The sequence below is a fragment of the Pinus tabuliformis genome, chromosome 1_2 (genome assembly GCF_031772625.1).
Source record: "Pinus tabuliformis cultivar Carrire ecotype Pingquan chromosome 1_2, CPIR1, whole genome shotgun sequence".
Classification (NCBI taxonomy): domain Eukaryota; kingdom Viridiplantae; phylum Streptophyta; class Pinopsida; order Pinales; family Pinaceae; genus Pinus; species Pinus tabuliformis.
In genome coordinates this window covers 554,834,292-554,852,659 of record NC_142298.1, presented here as the reverse complement: position 1 = coordinate 554,852,659, position 18,368 = coordinate 554,834,292, and the positions used below count along the sequence as shown (strand labels likewise).

Here is an 18,368-nt window from a genome sequence, read left to right as displayed (position 1 = left end):
ATAATGGTTTATCTACTTTTATTGAGAAGATCGATTCACTAAAATAAAATCTCCCAAGGTATAAACTAATGAAGTAGATAAAACTAGATGGTATGGGAAAATCACCATAATGGAGGAGATCAATCCTGAATGTAACAAGATAAGTGATAGAAGAAGTCATTCCTTTCTCAAGGCACTTAAAATTGTTTATGATATATAGGGTCCACACATGAAAAATTTCTCAGTGTTAATTGCAATGGATGTGTTACTGGATAGAATCTAGAATTTAAAAGTCAATGGGAGCATATTTTGATAATATAACTGGAATTACGAAGGAGGAAAGTAGGATATGGTTAGTTACTTATGTTCATGTTAATGAAGATAAGTATGTCTTGGTTGCAAAATTACATGAGGAGACTTAGGAAATTGAAGAAATATTCAACAAACTTGTCAAAATGGACACTACAACCTCTCTGATGAAATATTACATTCAAAATTGGATAAGTAAATCCATCCAAGGAATCATCAATCCGAGTTGGCTTGTCATTTCAATAATCATTGTGCATCCTTTCACATTTTGTGAGTATTCTTAAATATTAACGCATTCAGTATTCTTAAATGTTAAGGCATTCACTTTTCAAGAAGAATTGGCTTGTCATTTCAATAATCACTATGCATCCTTTCACATTTTGTGAGTATTCTTAATATTAACGCAATCAGTATTCTTAAATATTAAGGCATTCACTTTTCTTCTTTCAAGTATTTGATCATTTAACTTTCTTGATTGTGTTGTCCATAACTTAAGTGGATCTTTGACTACATTTCTAGTTTTTATTCAAGGTACCTTATTTACATAATGGTTAACATGAGCCAATCCCAATTCCAATCCCCATTGGGACTAATGCATTTAGTTTTCGACTAACTATCATGATTTTGAAGAGTGTTTTAAGCAGCAAATATTATTGTGGACATCAAAATAATTGAACATCATTTAACATCCAAATGTAAGTTCACTTACATTATACACTTAACAATTAAAGAAAAAAAGAATAAACCTGAATTTGTTTCTCACTTTTACCCTTTCCATAGTTTTCTACTAATTATTAATATTCTTTTCTTATCTTTATACATATTTTATGTTTTGTTTCATCGAAAACGACCTCTATGAACCCCTTCTTAGTTTCAGGTAACATATTTACATTGAAGCGCACGGGAACACAATCCCATCCCCTTGGGAAAGATGCATTTACTTTTTAGATTAAGTATCAACACATCCCTGACATATGCACATACTTTCAATCTACACATGCTTTCTCTCCACAGATACATATTAATTTATTGATTTTGATTAATTTATTGACCATAACTTTATTATTTATCATTTATATCCAAGTTTATCATTTAGTTTGATCTTTGACAACATGGAAAATTTAAAATTAGTTTTTATAACTTTGGCTTTGCGGTTATTTTATGGAATGGAGTAGTTCTTAGTTGAGGGGAGAACGTGTGAGAATGATAGTGTGTATGAGTGGGTAGGCTAAATTGGCAAAACATTTTCGTTGGCAACATGGAAAACTTGAAATTGGGTTTTATAGCTTTGGCTTTGCAGTTATTTTATGGAATGGAGTAGTTCTTAGTTGAGGGGAGAATGTGTGAGAATTGTTAGAAAACTGCAGTTTCTAAATCTTAATGTGACCCGATTAAAGCATTAAAGCGTTAAAAGCATTAAAGCATTAAAGCATTAATCTTAAGCGTTGAATTGGTATATGATGGACGTACCAGATTAGAGTTAAATGATATATAAAGGATTGGGTCCTCTCTCTCCCTGGCAATAGTTGCATTCTTCTCCATCAAGAAGCACATAAAGGAAGTGAGGGCAAGAGGAGAGAAATCGAATTCTGAGCAGAAGATAGAAGACAGAAGATGGCAGCCATTACATCTTCCGCTGGTAGTCAAGGTATGTCATCTTAAACAACATATTAAGTTCTGAATGTGAAATATTTGGTATTGATAATCTTGGGCTGTTAGTAGCTATATTTTACATTTGGTATCGGAGCCACCAATCAATAACTGAATATTTCCTATTATTGCAATTGATCTGGTCTTTCTCTAAGGACAAGACAGTACAATTGTTTTTTTTGTTTCTTTATGGTTGGGCACAAGAACGAAGATCTAATATTCACGAGTAGAATGTGTCAATAATTTCAATCTGGATTGAAGGGAAGAACGCACTGCATTTGCACATTTATTTTGATCATGAAGGGTTTTGATGGTCAAACTTATTTGATTCTTGATGATGAAACGTTGACTTTACACGGAAGTGTATGCTTGCATTATAGTTTTGCAGTGTTTACAAATTAATGAAGGGAAAATTAATGTGACGCGTAGCAGGGACAAATATTTGAAAGTGTGCATTCTTTAATTGTCTGTGCATGCATGGTTTCAATGCCATATAATGATGGATTCATAAGGCTTAATAAAATTTGGGATCCCTGTGATATAGAATTCCTGCATATATGAATCCTGGTTTTCTCTTCCCCTGTTCCGCTACAGTACTATCGACTAACGCTTTTCTGGCATTTATTTCACCCGCCAACATATCGAGGGGCTCATTTATCTCCTTTCCGATAATTTCATTCACTCGATCGATTTTCTGGCAAAGGCAATTGCCCAAACGCCTCGGCTTCTTTGATACAAATACCGCCAAAGTGTTAACATTCTTCCTTCTGCACCACGCATGTAATTGGCTGCGACTCTGAAATTGTATCGAAACCCTGATTGGGGAAATTGGAGCAATTTGAATCATTTTCTTTAATCCCTGTAACATAAGATCTATCGTCAAGGGTGAGACGACTGCAACTTTAATTGCGGATCGCGGGTTCGATCCTCCTCGGGGTTAGACTGTTAGTGATCCGGAAAAAACTAGTTTATTTACTCTCCCTGTCGGCTGTTCACAAATTATTTGTAAGTTAAGTTCAAGCATCGTTTGTCAAGCGAGCGGTCATATGTGTGTTCGCTGTGTATGTTGGAATGAATGTATTAAAATGCGGTGAATATAAGTTATTGAATCCTGGTAGATAGTCGAATTTGTGCACTGTAAGAAGACTAACAAAGCAATCATTTTTTTTGTACAGAGTTGAGTAGAACTCCTGTAGGAAAGTTACAGTTTCGATTGACGTTTGAAATTTGGGCATAAAAGTAATTGTTCTGTGACTGATTGTTTTGCATAAAGTATGTGTTATAAATCATTTATGCACATGAGATTTATGATTTTGTTAATCACCAAAGTGGTCAAAATCAGAATAATCATTTAGTGCATAAGTGACATAATGATTATTGATAGAAATTGCCAGTTATAATAATACCAATTAAGAACTGGTGTCACTAATGATAGAACCTGAGAACTTACCCAAAGGAAAGTCTTGTTCTATAACTAGTTGACATGATGAGGTTTGATAGATATTTTGATTAAATAAATATTGATCATCCAAAGATGTCAGTTCTATTTAATTGAATATATTTATTACCTACTTATGTTTTGGTATTTAATTATGTTAAGTATAAGATAGTATCTACCCAAAGGAGTGCTATATTATACTATTATGTCTACATCTGAATCGCGTTAGTTATGAGCTTATAGTTATTTCATTTTTGATTTGCAGGTTATCTATCTTTCGTATGTTTTGAATCAAATTTAGTTGAAGTTCCTATTAATACATGGTGGCTTGATACTGGTGCTACAACTCATGTTTCCAACAATATGCAGGGATTTCTTACGATCCGAACCATAAATCCGAATGAAGATCGTTTTCTCTTTATGGGAAACGGAATGAAATCTTCAATTGAAGGCATTGGGACTTATCGTCTAATTCTAGAAAGTGAATATGTATTAGACTTATACAGTACCCTTTATGTACCTTCATTACCTAGAAACCTTATTTCCGTAAGTAAGTTGGATAATTCTGGTTTTAGATGTATGTTTGGATCTGGCTGTTTTGATTTATATAAGAATACTGATAATGTTGGTTCTGGTATTCTAATTGATGGTTTATATAAATTGAAACTGAATGACACTTATGCGAATTCCTTGTTGAATGTAGTAAATAATGTTGGATGTAAACGTAGCAGGTTGAATGAAAATTCTGCTTTCTTGTGGCATAAACGACTAGGTCATATATCCAAAGAAAGAATGATGAGATTAGTAAGTAATGAAATTTTGTCAAATTTGGACTTTAGTGATCTAGAATTATGTGTGGATTGTATTAAAGGTAAACAAACCAAACATAATAAGAAAGGAGCCACTAGAAGCAGCCAGCTTCTTGAAATAATACACACTGATATTTGCGGACCTATGGACACTCCAGCCTTTAATGGAGAAAAGTATTTCATCACTTTCATTGACGATTTTTCCCGTTATGGTTATGTCTATTTGCTTCATGAAAAATCTCAATCTGTGAATGTCCTTGAGACGTTAGTAAAGGAAGTTGAGAGGCAATTAGATAAAAAGGTGAAAATCATAAGGTCTGATAGAGGTGGTGAATATTATGGTAAATATAATGAGTCAGGCCAGTGTCCAGGTCCATTTGCAAAATTCCTCGAAAGTCATGGCATATGTGCGCAATACACAATGCCAGGTACACCACAGCAAAATGGTGTAGCAGAAAGGCGCAATAGGACGTTAATGGATATGATTAGGAGTATGATGTCAGATTCTACACTACCTAAGAATTTGTGGTCGTATGCTCTCAAAACCGCTAACTATTTATTGAATAGGGTTCCTAGTAAAGCTGTTCAAAAGACTCCTTTTGAGTTATGGACTAACAGGAAACCTAGCTTAAGACACCTGCATGTTTGGGGTTGTCCAGCGGAAGCGAGAATTTATAATCCACATGAAAAGAAATTAGATTCTCGAACGATCAGTGGGTATTTTTTAGGTTACCCTGAGAAATCTAAAGGGTATGTGTTTTACTGTCCTAATCATAGTCCAAGAATTGTAGAAACTGGTAATGCAAGATTCATTGAGAATGGTGAAGTCAGTGGGAGTACTAGAAGAGAAATAGTAGAAATAAAGGAAACAAGGGTAAATGTTACATTTCCTAGAATAGTTCCTCCATCTACTATTACTCCAAATGTTGTTCCAGCTGTTGTAGAACAGCATGATGATAATGAACAACATATAAATGAAGAAGTACTTCCTGAAGGAAATGACTTACATAATACTGATATGCATGAACCACAACAAGTAGCATTAAGAAGACCTCAAAGAAATCGTAGGTCAGCTATTTCTGATGATTATGTGGTTTATATGCAAGAATCAGATTATGATATTGGAATCAATAAGGATCCAGTTTCGTTTTCACATGCTGTAGAAAGTAAAGAGTCAAAGGAATGGATTAATGCCATGAAAGAAGAAATGAAATCCATGCAACATAATGAAGTTTGGGATCTCGTTGAGTTACCACATGGCTGTAAAAGAGTCGGATGCAAATGGGTTTTTAAAACCAAACACGACTCTAGTGGTAATATCGAACGGTATAAAGCTAGACTTGTTGCTAAGGGTTACACTCAGAAAGATGGTGTTGATTACAAGGAGACATTTTCTCCTGTTTCGAAAAAGGACTCACTAAGAATAATAATGGCATTAGTAGCTCATTATGATTTGGAGTTACATCAAATGGATGTGAAAACAACCTTTCTGAATGGAGATCTTGATGAGGATGTTTATATGGATCAACCTGAGGGTTTTTCTGTAGAAGGTAAAGAACAATTGGTGTGTAAACTTAAGAAGTCAATATATGGGCTTAAACAAGCATCCCGGCAATGGTATATTAAGTTCAATACCATTATTACATCTTTTGGTTTTAAGGAAAATACGGTTGATCACTGTATATACCAAAAGATCAGTGGGAGCAAGTTTATTTTTCTGGTCCTTTATGTTGATGACATCTTGCTTGCTGCAAATAATTTAAGTATATTGCATGAGACTAAGGAATTTCTCTCAAAGAACTTTGAAATGAAAGATATGGGAGAGGCATCCTATGTGATTGGAATAGAAATATTCCGTGATCGATCACAAGGAATATTGGGATTGTCTCAGAAAGGATATGTCGAAAAGATTCTAGAGAGATTTGGAATGAGTAAGTGTTCACCTGGAATAGTTCCTATACAGAAAGGTGATAAATTCAATCTCATGCAATGTCCTAAGAATGATGTTGAACGAAAGGAAATGGAATCAATTCCATATGCATCTGTTGTTGGTAGCCTGATGTATGCTCAAACCTGTACTAGACCGGATATCAGCTTTGCGGTCGGTATGTTAGGGAGGTATCAAAGTAATCCAGGAAGGGAACATTGGCAAGCTGCAAAGAAAGTTTTGAGGTACTTACAAGGCACGAAAGATTACATGCTCATGTATAGAAGATCCAATGAATCAGAGGTGATTGGATATAGCGATTCAGATTTTGCTGGATGCATCGATACTAGAAAATCGACTTTTGGTTACCTGTTTATGTTTGCTCAAGGCGCCATATCATGGAAAAGTGCGAAACAGACTATCGTTGCTTCATCCACTATGGAGGCAGAATTTGTGGCATGTTTTGAAGCCACAATTCATGCATTATGGTTGCGGAACTTTATTTCAGGACTTACGGTTGTCGACACCATTAGCAAGCTGCTGAAAATTTATTGTGATAACTCTGCAGCAGTATTTTTCTCAAAGAACGACAAGTACTCTAAAGGTGCCAAACACATAGATCTGAAGTATCTTGTTGTGAAAGATGAGGTTCAGAAACAAAGAGTGTCAATCATGCACATCAGGACAGAACTTATGATTGCAGACCCTTTGACGAAAGGGTTACAACCAAAACAATTTAAGGAACATGTTCAAAGAATGGGTCTTGGTTGTATTAATAATAATTGATGTGTGGCATTCTGAGCTCTTTTATGTGTTTCTGATATACAATTATGTGTCTCTTGTTTTAATATAGTAGTATGTATATTATGTAATTTTAAACAAGAAAGAGTCTTATAAAGATATTATGTTTAATCATTATGATATAAGACATTATGTGGACCATTATGTTGTTTTATATAAATTATGAGTATGAATTGATGGATTGCTGGTATTGTAGTATATGGAAGGAAATGCATTGACTTAATAGTGCACAACCGCCATAACTCTCAGCAATTTATCATAGTATGATGTTCGACACTTAATATTATGAATAATCGGGTCAAGTGGGAGAATGTTAGAAATCTGCAGTTTCTAAATCTTAATGTGACCCGATTAAAGCATTAAAGCGTTAAAAGCATTAAAGCATTAATCTTAAGCGTTGAATTGGTATATGATGGACGTACCAGATTAGAGTTAAATGATATATAAAGGATTGGGTCCTCTCTCTCCCTGGCAATAGTTGCATTCTTCTCCATCAAGAAGCACATAAAGGAAGTGAGGGCAAGAGGAGAGAAACCGAATTCTGAACAGAAGACAGAAGACAGAAGATGGCAGCCATTACATCTTCCGCTGGTAGTCAAGGTATGTCATCTTAAACAACATATTAAGTTCTGAATGTGAAATATTTGGTATTGATAATCTTGGGCTGTTAGTAGCTATATTTTACAAGAATGACAATGTGCGTAAGCGGGTAAGCTAAGCTGGCAAAAGATTTTCATTTTTGTATCTAAGGAACCTCCATGATAAAAAGGTTGATTATTGTAAATTAGGGGTTTTGACATCTATATTCAACTCTAGTTCTAGTTTTTTGGTTTAAATCTTGTCTGTTGTTTTGTTTCCAGATTACTTTGTTCGATTATAGTTTGTCCTATTTTCTATATTATGGTTGTTGAGTAATGCTATAAAGAATTTTGAGATATTTTTTTTATGAAAATTTGTATTGGTCTCGATCTTATTAGGTACTTGCTTATTAGGTACTTGCACAGAAATATTAATTGAAGTTGGAGTTTTATAGGTTATGCACTCATCTGGTATATTATATCTAATGTTTTTTTGTTGATCAAAATTAATATAAATCTTCAATACATGTTTTGGCTCTCATATTTATGTTGCATGTGTAGTATTAACTTAATGATGATTATCATGATTGAGATTTAAATCTAGATTGAGTTATTGGTATTGTGGCTCTATTGGTTGTTATGTATCATTGTATTAATGTATATACAATGGATCCAAATTTTGTTGTTTTTTGGTATCATAGTTGGCTAGGTGGTGGACTTCTAGAAGATATCTACATACAATATTCATTTAGTTTAAAGGTTGTTGCTAATCATCCTCATCATATTTAGATATGTTTCTAATTTTTTCTTTATTAATTCATTGTGTTATTCAAGTTATCATTTCTTTGTATGCTATGGGAAAATAGATTGAAAAAATGATGAGTTATAATTTGTCTTATTAATCTTGTTAAATTTGTTTAGATTGAAAAAATGATGGGTTATAATTTGTCTTATTAATCTTGTTAAATTTGTTATATGTTGGATTCAGCACCCTGAAAAACCCCTGGAACGCTTTGATTGTGCAGAAATTAGCTATCAAACTTGCGATTTCAATAAATTACTGCGGGATTTTAGAGAAATTTGATCGGAAAAACCCACCGAAAAAGCTTCCAAAAAGTCTAATCCGATTTTATTTAAGTATTGATCATTCACTCTGAGGTTAAGATGTCTTTATACCCTTTATAGTTTAAATATTACAATTAATGCCGTACAGTTTCAATATTCCAGACAATATAGTTTAAATATTGCAATGAACGCCTTCCATATTCCAAACAACATATAATGATTTCTGAAATCACGCAGATGCAATCTAAAAATAGAATATGAATACTGGGTACAGCATCAAAAAAAATATATCATTAAAGAAAATTGGTTCGGATAATCTCGAATAAGATAGTAAATCACAAAATTATAATTAAGTACAATCCATGGGATTCTGCGGGCTGGCATTTTGCCTTCGTATTCATGTACTGGTATGCTTCAGATACAGAGACTTGTACAATTTTCTTGTTCGGAGACATAAAATCACATTCAGAAAAAGCCCAAATGCACACACAGATCCCCAGGCCAAGAATGTTTTGGCGTAGCAATCTATTCCCACGCAGAGGTCATGGCCAGCTCCAGGGTTACTCTTGTGAGAGCGATCATATACCAGCCCTGCCATGTCGCCGAACAGAAGAGAGCCGAAGGCAATGTTGGAGATGAGAAGGTTGTGGTTGACACCAAAACGCTCCATCCCAAATAACTCGGAAGACGTCGGAACTGCAACACTGGTTATTGCTCCTGCCGATGTTCCAATAATAGCCGTACATAGATATAGTACCCATTGCTTTTCACCCCAGACAGCCATCAAGAAGAAGGTTGGCAACATTAGTACCATCCAGATTCCTAACCAGGCCGGCCTAGGTAAACAGCCATTCATTCTCTGTAAACATACAGTTAAACAGACCAATAATGTTCAGTTTACATTTTAACAATGTGTAGCTAAATATTTTTTGGATTTATTATATTTTTCAAAAAAATTTAATAATGTGATTAAATTTATCTACAATATAAATCACAAAAATCTCAAATTTAACATAATAATTTTAACAATTAGTTAAAAATTTGTAATTATTTGTTAAAAAAAATCTAAAAAAAACTGTGCACTAAAAGATTTGATCATTCCAAAGTTTAATGGATAGCTCACCCATGAGGGACCACCCATCAAATTTTTAGCCCTGAGCCTAGTCTATTGTAGATTCCTCTAATATTTAAGAATAAGATCGACATGGACGGGGTCAAAAAATTGACCACGCCCATATCCATTGGATTCCTAAATATTCAGAAAATCTACAATCAACTTAAAAATACCCAATTTTTAGTTCCTATGGGAAAGCCCACCCGTCAAACTTTTAACGTTTGATGATGAATGTAATGTACACACTAATCAAATCCTCTATACAATTCTCTTCTGGGATTTTTTAACATGAAATTAAACAAATATTTCCTGAAACTTTTTAAACATGATATTAAAAAAATATTACACCTATAAAATTCCAACATGATATTAAAAAAATATTACACCTATCTTTGGAATTTTTTAACATGATATAAAAAAATATTACACTTATCTAATTAAGTAATTAAATAGTTTCATGGGGATGAAATTTACCTTAAAATAGTCCGGCAAACCTGAGGCTATCCGTCCCAGAAAGCTGAACGCTGACACGAGGGCCACTAGAAGTGGTGTCTTTGAATATCTCAATGACTGAACAATCTGACCCAGGTTGTTGATATACACCAGGGCCAGTGTTCCTCCACAAAGGTACACAATATAATATAACCAAAAATCCACACTGCGTACCAACTGTAGCACGCCATGCTCCTCTCCCACTGGAGGAACCGGCTTCCAGAAGCTTTTATCTGCAGCGGGTTGTTGGATCCCGTTCTCCATGTTGTCAGCTTCAATGTCTTCAATCCTCTTTGGCTTTTCCACGTGCTCATGATTATTGAAATCCACGTTATTAATTTCTTCTATGTATTGCTTCCAAATGCTCTGGTCGGTTATAGAAAAACCCCCCTGCACTTTTACCCTGGAAGCCATGTCCAGATCAATTACCCGCCTTGAGGCATTTCTTTCCATTTTTTTCCGTGACAGTACAGCTTTGAGCGGAACATAAAGAATTGAGAGCAGGAGGGCGGTGAGTACGCCCATATAAAGCAATTCCCGGGAACGCAATCCATGAGGCAGGAACTCATAAACTACCGAATAAAGGGCAGTGAGAAGAGCTGTGAAAGTGAATATATACATATTTTTCTTCTCGTCTCGATCTCTCACTACACTATTTGGTGGCGGAATATTAATGAAAATTGCCCCAATAGCACATAATACAAGTGGAACCAAAGCATTCAAGAGCAAATATAATGAACGATTTGCAGGATTTATAACAGAGGATAGATTGGTATATATGACTGTGCTAAGCCCTGAGTAGCTTGTACTCAAACCTGCTGCAATTCCTCTGCAAGATGGAAAATTACTTATTGCAACCTTGAAACAAACGGTGTTAAACCAGCAGATGCTATTCCCAGCTATGAAGCACAGCATACACATCTGAGAAACATATATAACAATTACCCAAAATCAATAGCATGGTTTTGATATTAAGAAATAGTATGTAAATCATGAAATTTAAAATTTAAAAAATATATAAATAATTATTTACCACATCCAACGGTTTAGATGTTTTTATATTATAAAATATTATATTAATCATGAAATTAAAAATTAAAAATATATATAAATAATTATTTACCACAGGATAAGGCAACGGTTGAATAATCCCACTCACTACAAGCCATTGTACACCATAGCCAATGAAACCCAACAATACAGCAATGCCGAGAACAGCCCAGGTTGGCAAAACTGTGCAGGCGAAACCGGCGACCCAACCCAGAAGTTTCCCAAGATCAGATGCTTCTGCTAAGTTATTCAGATTTATCTGGTTTATGTTCAGAACTTTCTTTAAATCAGATGAGTAGATTGAAAAATCAAAATTCGTTCCACTGATAGCCATGATCCAGATCGCTGCTACAAAACTTATCCATTTCTGAACGTTCAACCTAGCAGACCGAGCTCTGGACATACTGTTTTCCATTATTGAAGCTCTGAAAATATTCCAGCAAAATTTATGGACCCTGATCAGAAGCCAACCACTAATTGTGCACTGAGGTGAACAGGCATAAAGGATCTATAATGGCGGTCGGAGAGACTTCCCCATATTATGAGTGTTAGGCCAATGGAAAATAATGCTAGCACAAACTCTCGGCCGCTATGGTTTTCAAGTGGGCTCCGGATATGGAAATGCTTGAATTTATGAGCACAGAAGAACGCAATTAGGACGATGTGCGCATGCCATTACATACCCTTCATCTGGCGACCTTACACCGTCTTTTTCTCTAAAACAATGCATATCGACGGTGAGAAATAGATGACTGGCGATGTAGGCTGCTGCATGGATTGGTGGACAAAGCAGCAGTCTAACTGTTACTCTATATATTTCTAAATTTAGTATCGATTATCATAAGTTTTAGAACACGAGTGAGTGTTCTTTGCAATTCTATTGCAAATACCATAACACGAGTGAATATTTTAGAACACGAGTGAGTGTTTTTTGCAATTCTATTGCAAATACCATAACACCATACGCATGTAAAAAAAAATATTTTATATATATTATTTTTTTGGAATCTTTAAGTTTTAGTTCAATTCTATTGCAAATACCATAACACCATACGCATGTAAAAAAAAATATTTTATATATATTATTTTTTGGAATCTTTAAGTTTTAGTTTTGCAATTTTTTTCCAAATACCATAACTCCATATACATTTTTTTTTTTAATATTGTATATATATTATTTTTTGGAATCTAAAGTTTTAGTTATAGTTATTTATAAGGTAAAATTTGAATATCTTAGAAAAATTTTAGACATTAAATCTATTTATATATTCAAACTATATTTTAAACATTTAAATTTAACCATGAATTTTATATTTTAAACATAAGCCAAGCGTGCCTATATGTCATCCAAAGGTTCGGCGGATAGTAGACCATCTCGAGGAGGAGGCCCTGCAGGAGCAATCGGATCCGGAGATAGCGGATTGGGAGCATTATCTCCCTGACCCTGGCCACACCAGGGGGAGGATGTCTCTGTATAAACAATCTCTTCATGTTTATTGGGGTCTCAAGCGTCTGCTTTCCAAGTCTATGGAACAGGTAGCAGAGATGGTGGACATTGCCCAAGCCAATTTGAAAAAAGAACTGAAGAACCTCCAGCTTACTCTCATGATGCAGGATAGGAAGCTCGATATGTTAACTCAGCTCATTCGCGATGCTGGCATTGCTAAGGTGGAACCGGATCTCCAGCCAGAAGATATGAAGCAGTAGCGTCTGACGGTTTTTATAAACCACTCTTTTCGTTAGTTTTGTTCTCATAGCGAGCTGTTCATTTTAGTTCTGTATGCATAGTCTCGCAGTTTTTTGCTTAGTATGTTATGGCTGAACAGTAGTATTTTCTTTCCTGTTTAGACAATCTGACCATATACTCACCTGGACATGACTGATTTTTGAAGTTCGCCTGGTTTCCCTTCGGGGCAGGTGTGACGTAATTTATATGTAAATAGTTTCTCTATTTTTATATTAATGGATCATACCTTAGCCTACAAAGAAAAAAAAAAACATTTAAATTTAACCCTGAATTTTTTATTTCTTTTTTAGTTAATTTTATTTTAAATATAAAATATTTATTTTTATATATTTGTAAGTTAATTTTATTTTAAATATAAAATATTTTTTAGAATTTTAAGTTTAAATTATTTATGGTGTAAAATTTGAATCTTTTAGAAGTTTTTAAATATTAAATTTATTTATATATTTAAAATGTATTTTAAACGTTTAAATTTAACTAAAATAATTTTTTCCTAATTTTAATATTTTTAGGTTAATTTTGTTTCAAATTTAAAATCAATTCTTTGGAATCTTAAGTTTAAACTATTTATTTGTAGAATTTAATTTTTTTAGAAATTTTTAAGACATTTAAGTTATTTATATATTCAAAATACATTTTAATCATCTAAAATTTAATTTTTAAGAAGAGTTTCTGCCTAAATCACATGTAGAAAGCTTTTGTTGACGCGAACCAATCAGTGTGGTTCATTGTCAGGACAAGTTGAAGAGTCAAATCATGGCTGCATATTAAATAGGGAGAGCAGATCATCCAAACGGGTAGGTGTGACCATTAAAGGCTATATAAAAAAACAGCTAGACTATATAATAATATTATAATGTTAATTATGGGTTAATAAGTCAAAGGGTAATAACTCATAGTAATATAATATTATAATCATAGTAACTAATTTTCTTCTTAATAAATAATTCAATAATTATATAATATTATATATTTGAATCTTATTCTATTGCATTTTATTTATAAATTTTATTTGGTTATTAAATTAATTAATTTAATCATTTAAATCCAATAGGGATAAGATATAGTCAAACTAGGTCAAGTAAAAGGTTTTTTTTTTTTAATTTAATTATTAGAAGTTTTTTTCTTTTTTATATTTTCTGGGTTAATTCTATTCCAAATTTTGAATAATTTTTTTGGAATCTTAAATAGTAGGCCAATGGCCCCATAGCTTGTAGCATTGTTTTTGGACTTTATAAGTCATTTAGAGTCTCATTGCTTATGTATTTTGTTGATGATATGTATAGCACTCGATGCCATTTTGATATATTCACCTTTACATAGTATATAGACGAGAAAACTTTGCACATTTTGTCTCTATTATTTTGGAATCATGGTTTTAAATCTTAAAAATAGTTTTTTTTTTTTCATTAAAAATTAATTATTTCATCTATTTTTTTAAAAACCAGTTTATTGAGATCTTTGACATCTCACTAGTCCCGGTTTGACCAGTTTCAATTTGAAACCTAATTTATTAGGTGGACCAGTCTAGTCATCGATTCCAGTTTTTAATACGATGGTTGATATGTATAAATGAGCATCATTTTCCACTTATAATAATACCAATTAACATATTAAACATAAAAATAATGATTATTATTTAATAACAAAATCATAACAAAAGTTTAATTTTTTCTCCAAATATTTAAAAAACTATTAAATTAAAATTTAATAAACAACTCCTTAAACACATCACTTAATAAGACAATAATATAATTTATTTTTCCATTCATTATTATTCTATCTCATATACCTTTCTTCACTTATATGAAGATATATTTATTTTTTAATTTTAATCTGTTATATAAATATTTGTTTTTTACTGTTATTTTTTTTATTATGGTATAAGGTTTGTCTATTATGGTATAAGGTTTGTCTAGCTTCAAAACAAATATTTAAGAATGATATTAAACCATTTAAGGCATTATAGCATTTCATTGGTTGGTTTTTTTGGAAACATAGTATTTTCTATGTTTAAATGCATGTTAATTTAATTTCAAATTGAAATTTCAATTAGAAAAGTGTGAATATTTTAATGTTATAATGTATATTTAGATTTCAATAGTTTTATTTTTTTAATTCAAGATTAATTTAAACTTAAAAGCATATTGTTTTTATGTTTACATGTATAGTATCATAATGAGATCATTGATTAAATATATTATTAGTAAAACTAAATCTTTTAAAACTAAATATTCTAACAAAATTTAATATTTCGATCAATATTTTTGAAATCATAAATAAAACTATTTCACTTTACCATAATATAAATACAATAAAATTAAAATCAATAGTTCAAATAACAAAAGTTGGAAATCTTAAAAAATTATATAAAGTAATCACTATATTACTCCATTAAAAAATGTAGAGCTTAAAACTTATCATGATTCAAAATTTTTGAAATCATAAATAAAACTATTTCACTTTACCATAATATAAATACAATAAAATTAAAATCAATAATTCAAATAACGCAAGTGGAAAAACTTAAAAATTATATAAATTAATCACTATATTATTCCATTCAAAAATGTAGAGCTTAAAACTTATCACGATTCAAATTCAAGGTTGGTTCTCTCACATAGTTTAAATGATTGGATTTATGATATTTGAATAATGATTTTAATAAAGAAATTTTTTCCATTTTATTGTTTTTAATTTAATTTAGCTATCAGTTTCTTTTTACATAAGAGGCAAGTACTTAGCATGAAACCATGAAATCTATTTATGGTGTTAAAGAGTTGTGGCTTAGCAGTGGGGATGTGATATTGTTGTGGAAGCAACTTAGATTCAAATCACATGTAGTATTGTTGATCAAACAACTTAGGTTCATGTGTATGAGAAAGTGTTTAAATTTCTGATTTTTGTTTGTAAAATAATATATCAATAAATGATTATCATAATTATTATGTAATTAATTAATGCATTTTTAATATGGTTTTCTATTAAATTCAAATATATAATGGTTGATTTATACAAGGGGGGGTTTGCAATTTTCTATAAATTTAGGGGTTACATGTTCTCCATAATTCTCCATTACAATGGAAACTTAAATGAGCATCCAAATTGTATGTGCCATGGAATTTTTTTAATGTGTACAAAAATAAATTGAATTGGCTGTTATGGATTGCATAGGTTTTGTTATTCTTATTCAACTAAAACTAATTCAACAAATAATCACTAAGATGAACCATTTATTAGTTCTTTACTAGTAATAGTTAATATTTTCTATGATATTCTTATTCAATTATAGCTAATCAACCATCTTCTCAAGAACATTTCACTGAGAAGAACTACTTATTTAAGCGCCACTCTTATGGTTTAAATAGAAAATCAAATTCATATTGATGGTTTGCCACTATGCAACTATGTTTTTGATATAATATCACACAAAGAAACGAAGGTGAAAGAGTAACTATTTTTGTATGGTAAAATAAAATATATTATTTATAACGTGATGCTTTATGTTTTATTCTAAATTATTATTAAAGAAAAAGGTACAACTTCAACTCTTTTATAGCTAAAATTTAAATTATGATATTGTTTTTTTATTTTTTATTCTGGAAATTATAAGGGGTGGTTTTACGTTTTGAAAATCACTCGAAGCTTGTGAACTTGACTCTTAGTATAAATACAATTTTGATCACTCACAACTTGCAACTAGACCATACTCTCATGCATTCACTATTCCTATTTTAAAATAACTTTTATAGCTTTCACAATATACTTGTAAAAAATAAGTTAGTGCTTATAATTTCTTCCCAGATTAGATTTTTGTTGAATATAAAGTAATTTTATGAATGTGGATTGAGAAATATACATTCTATAAGGCAAGGGTCTCAATCCACATTCTATAAGGCAAGGGTAGATGTCGAGATGCTCAAGCATCTAGAATCTAAAATTAAAATCTTATCATGGCTATTGAATCAAGTGTGGGTCACAAAGAGTCTTGAGATGATAAGTTATTGAGTGCCATCCACTATAGTGGGAAATCATGAAGAATCAATTCTCATCTCAAAAGCCTTTGGTATATAAAGAACTATTAAGTAGTGATGTATAACAATGTAAATTCTTGAACCATTATAACTTATATTGGGCTAAAATTTAGGTTTTAAGGATTCAATGAGAGTTGAATGTTGAATGGCTTACATATGACAAAGGGTCATTTGGTTCTTTGAATCGGTTGGGAGAATAATTCATTAAGTGGTTTAATTGCTTTATTCACAAGCGTGTTACTATGTTTTTACAACTTGTTTGATAATACAAAAGGCCAATTGTTTAGTAGTATTTCCATGCTTAGTTTTCATTTTGATAGAGTCCAACATAGATCCATATTAACTATGGATGTGTTAAGCACTAAGAGGGATGAAAAAGTCAATATATCTAATTTTGTGGGCACTTAAGATATTAGGTTTAAGATGCATCTATGTTGGTGTATATATTTTACCATAGTAATGGTATTTTTCTTTTACATTCTTTTTCTATTTTGGTTTTATAATATTACATATGATACATCTCAACCATATTGAGTTGTGTTCAATATAATATTATTATTTATTATAAACATTATTAGAAAAAATGATCTAACATATGTTAACATTAGTTTATGTAGATGAAATTTTAAGGATGCATACTTTTTTTAAATGTAGAAATTTTGGCAAATCTTTACTAAATCTTAAAATTCTAACCATAAAATATTTGGTGAATTTTTTATAAATATTCAAAATTGGAAGGATGTTACATAGTAGAAAAAATTGGCCCTTTTTAGAGTAAAATACTTTTCTCCTATAAAATTTGGGTAGGTCATTTTAGAAAAAAATGGAATTGATCATTATATTGTTGGAACAAAAAACATACAAAATTTGCCATGGGAAAAATTTAGTCCCTAGATATTTGAACTATAGAATACAATGAGAGATTGAAAAATATCCAAATTTGTAATCCTTGGTGTCCTTGTTAAACTTGTAAGTTTTCCTTTGACCACATATAACCTTGCAATCATATTGATGTCGTGTGCCAAGTTTAAATCATAACAATCTATAGGAATTGCAACATAATCCATAATATAATATGAAGGCCAAAAATAATTCAAGACCTTTGAACAAGTCTAGGAAAAGCACTACACTTAGCCTATCATAGTTAAAAGGGTGTAGATGCATTTTTATGAGTTTCAGAGAAACCAACTATTGAGAAATGATATGTTTGTCTATTAGTGTCTATGATTAGTTTAACCCACTAGTTTTTAATCTAATGTTTGTATGTGAAGATATTCTCTACTAGGCATAGAGTTATTTATAGTCATGAGCACCAATTGATGATTATCAGTGATTGAAGTATAGACTATAGGGGCATCATCTTTGTTTACATTAG

General features: G+C 31.7%; 1 protein-coding gene across 1 annotated transcript; it reads right to left on the bottom strand.

Annotated features, from left to right (window-relative positions):
* Positions 1–8,953: 8,953 nt before the first annotated feature.
* Positions 8,954–11,627, bottom strand: LOC149206797 (protein NUCLEAR FUSION DEFECTIVE 4-like). Its single transcript, XM_089397805.1, has 3 exons — positions 11,286–11,627; positions 10,145–11,083; positions 8,954–9,415 (listed from the first exon to the last, which is right to left on the bottom strand). Exons 1-3 carry the CDS (start codon positions 11,625–11,627, stop codon positions 8,954–8,956), a joined length of 1,743 nt encoding a protein of 580 aa, XP_089253931.1.
* Positions 11,628–18,368: the final 6,741 nt, after the last annotated feature.

Bases quoted from the DNA above. Each gene is read 5' to 3' on its own strand.
- LOC149206797 (XM_089397805.1), bottom strand. From the start codon at position 11,627: ATGGAAAACAGTATGTCCAGAGCTCGGTCTGCTAGGTTGAACGTTCAG. The intron at 11,084-11,285 runs GTAAATAATTAT...TATGTTTCTCAG, and splicing joins AACCGTTGCCTTATCCTGTG to ATGTGTATGCTGTGCTTCAT. The intron at 9,416-10,144 runs GTAAATTTCATC...GTATGTTTACAG, and splicing joins GTTTGCCGGACTATTTTAAG to AGAATGAATGGCTGTTTACC.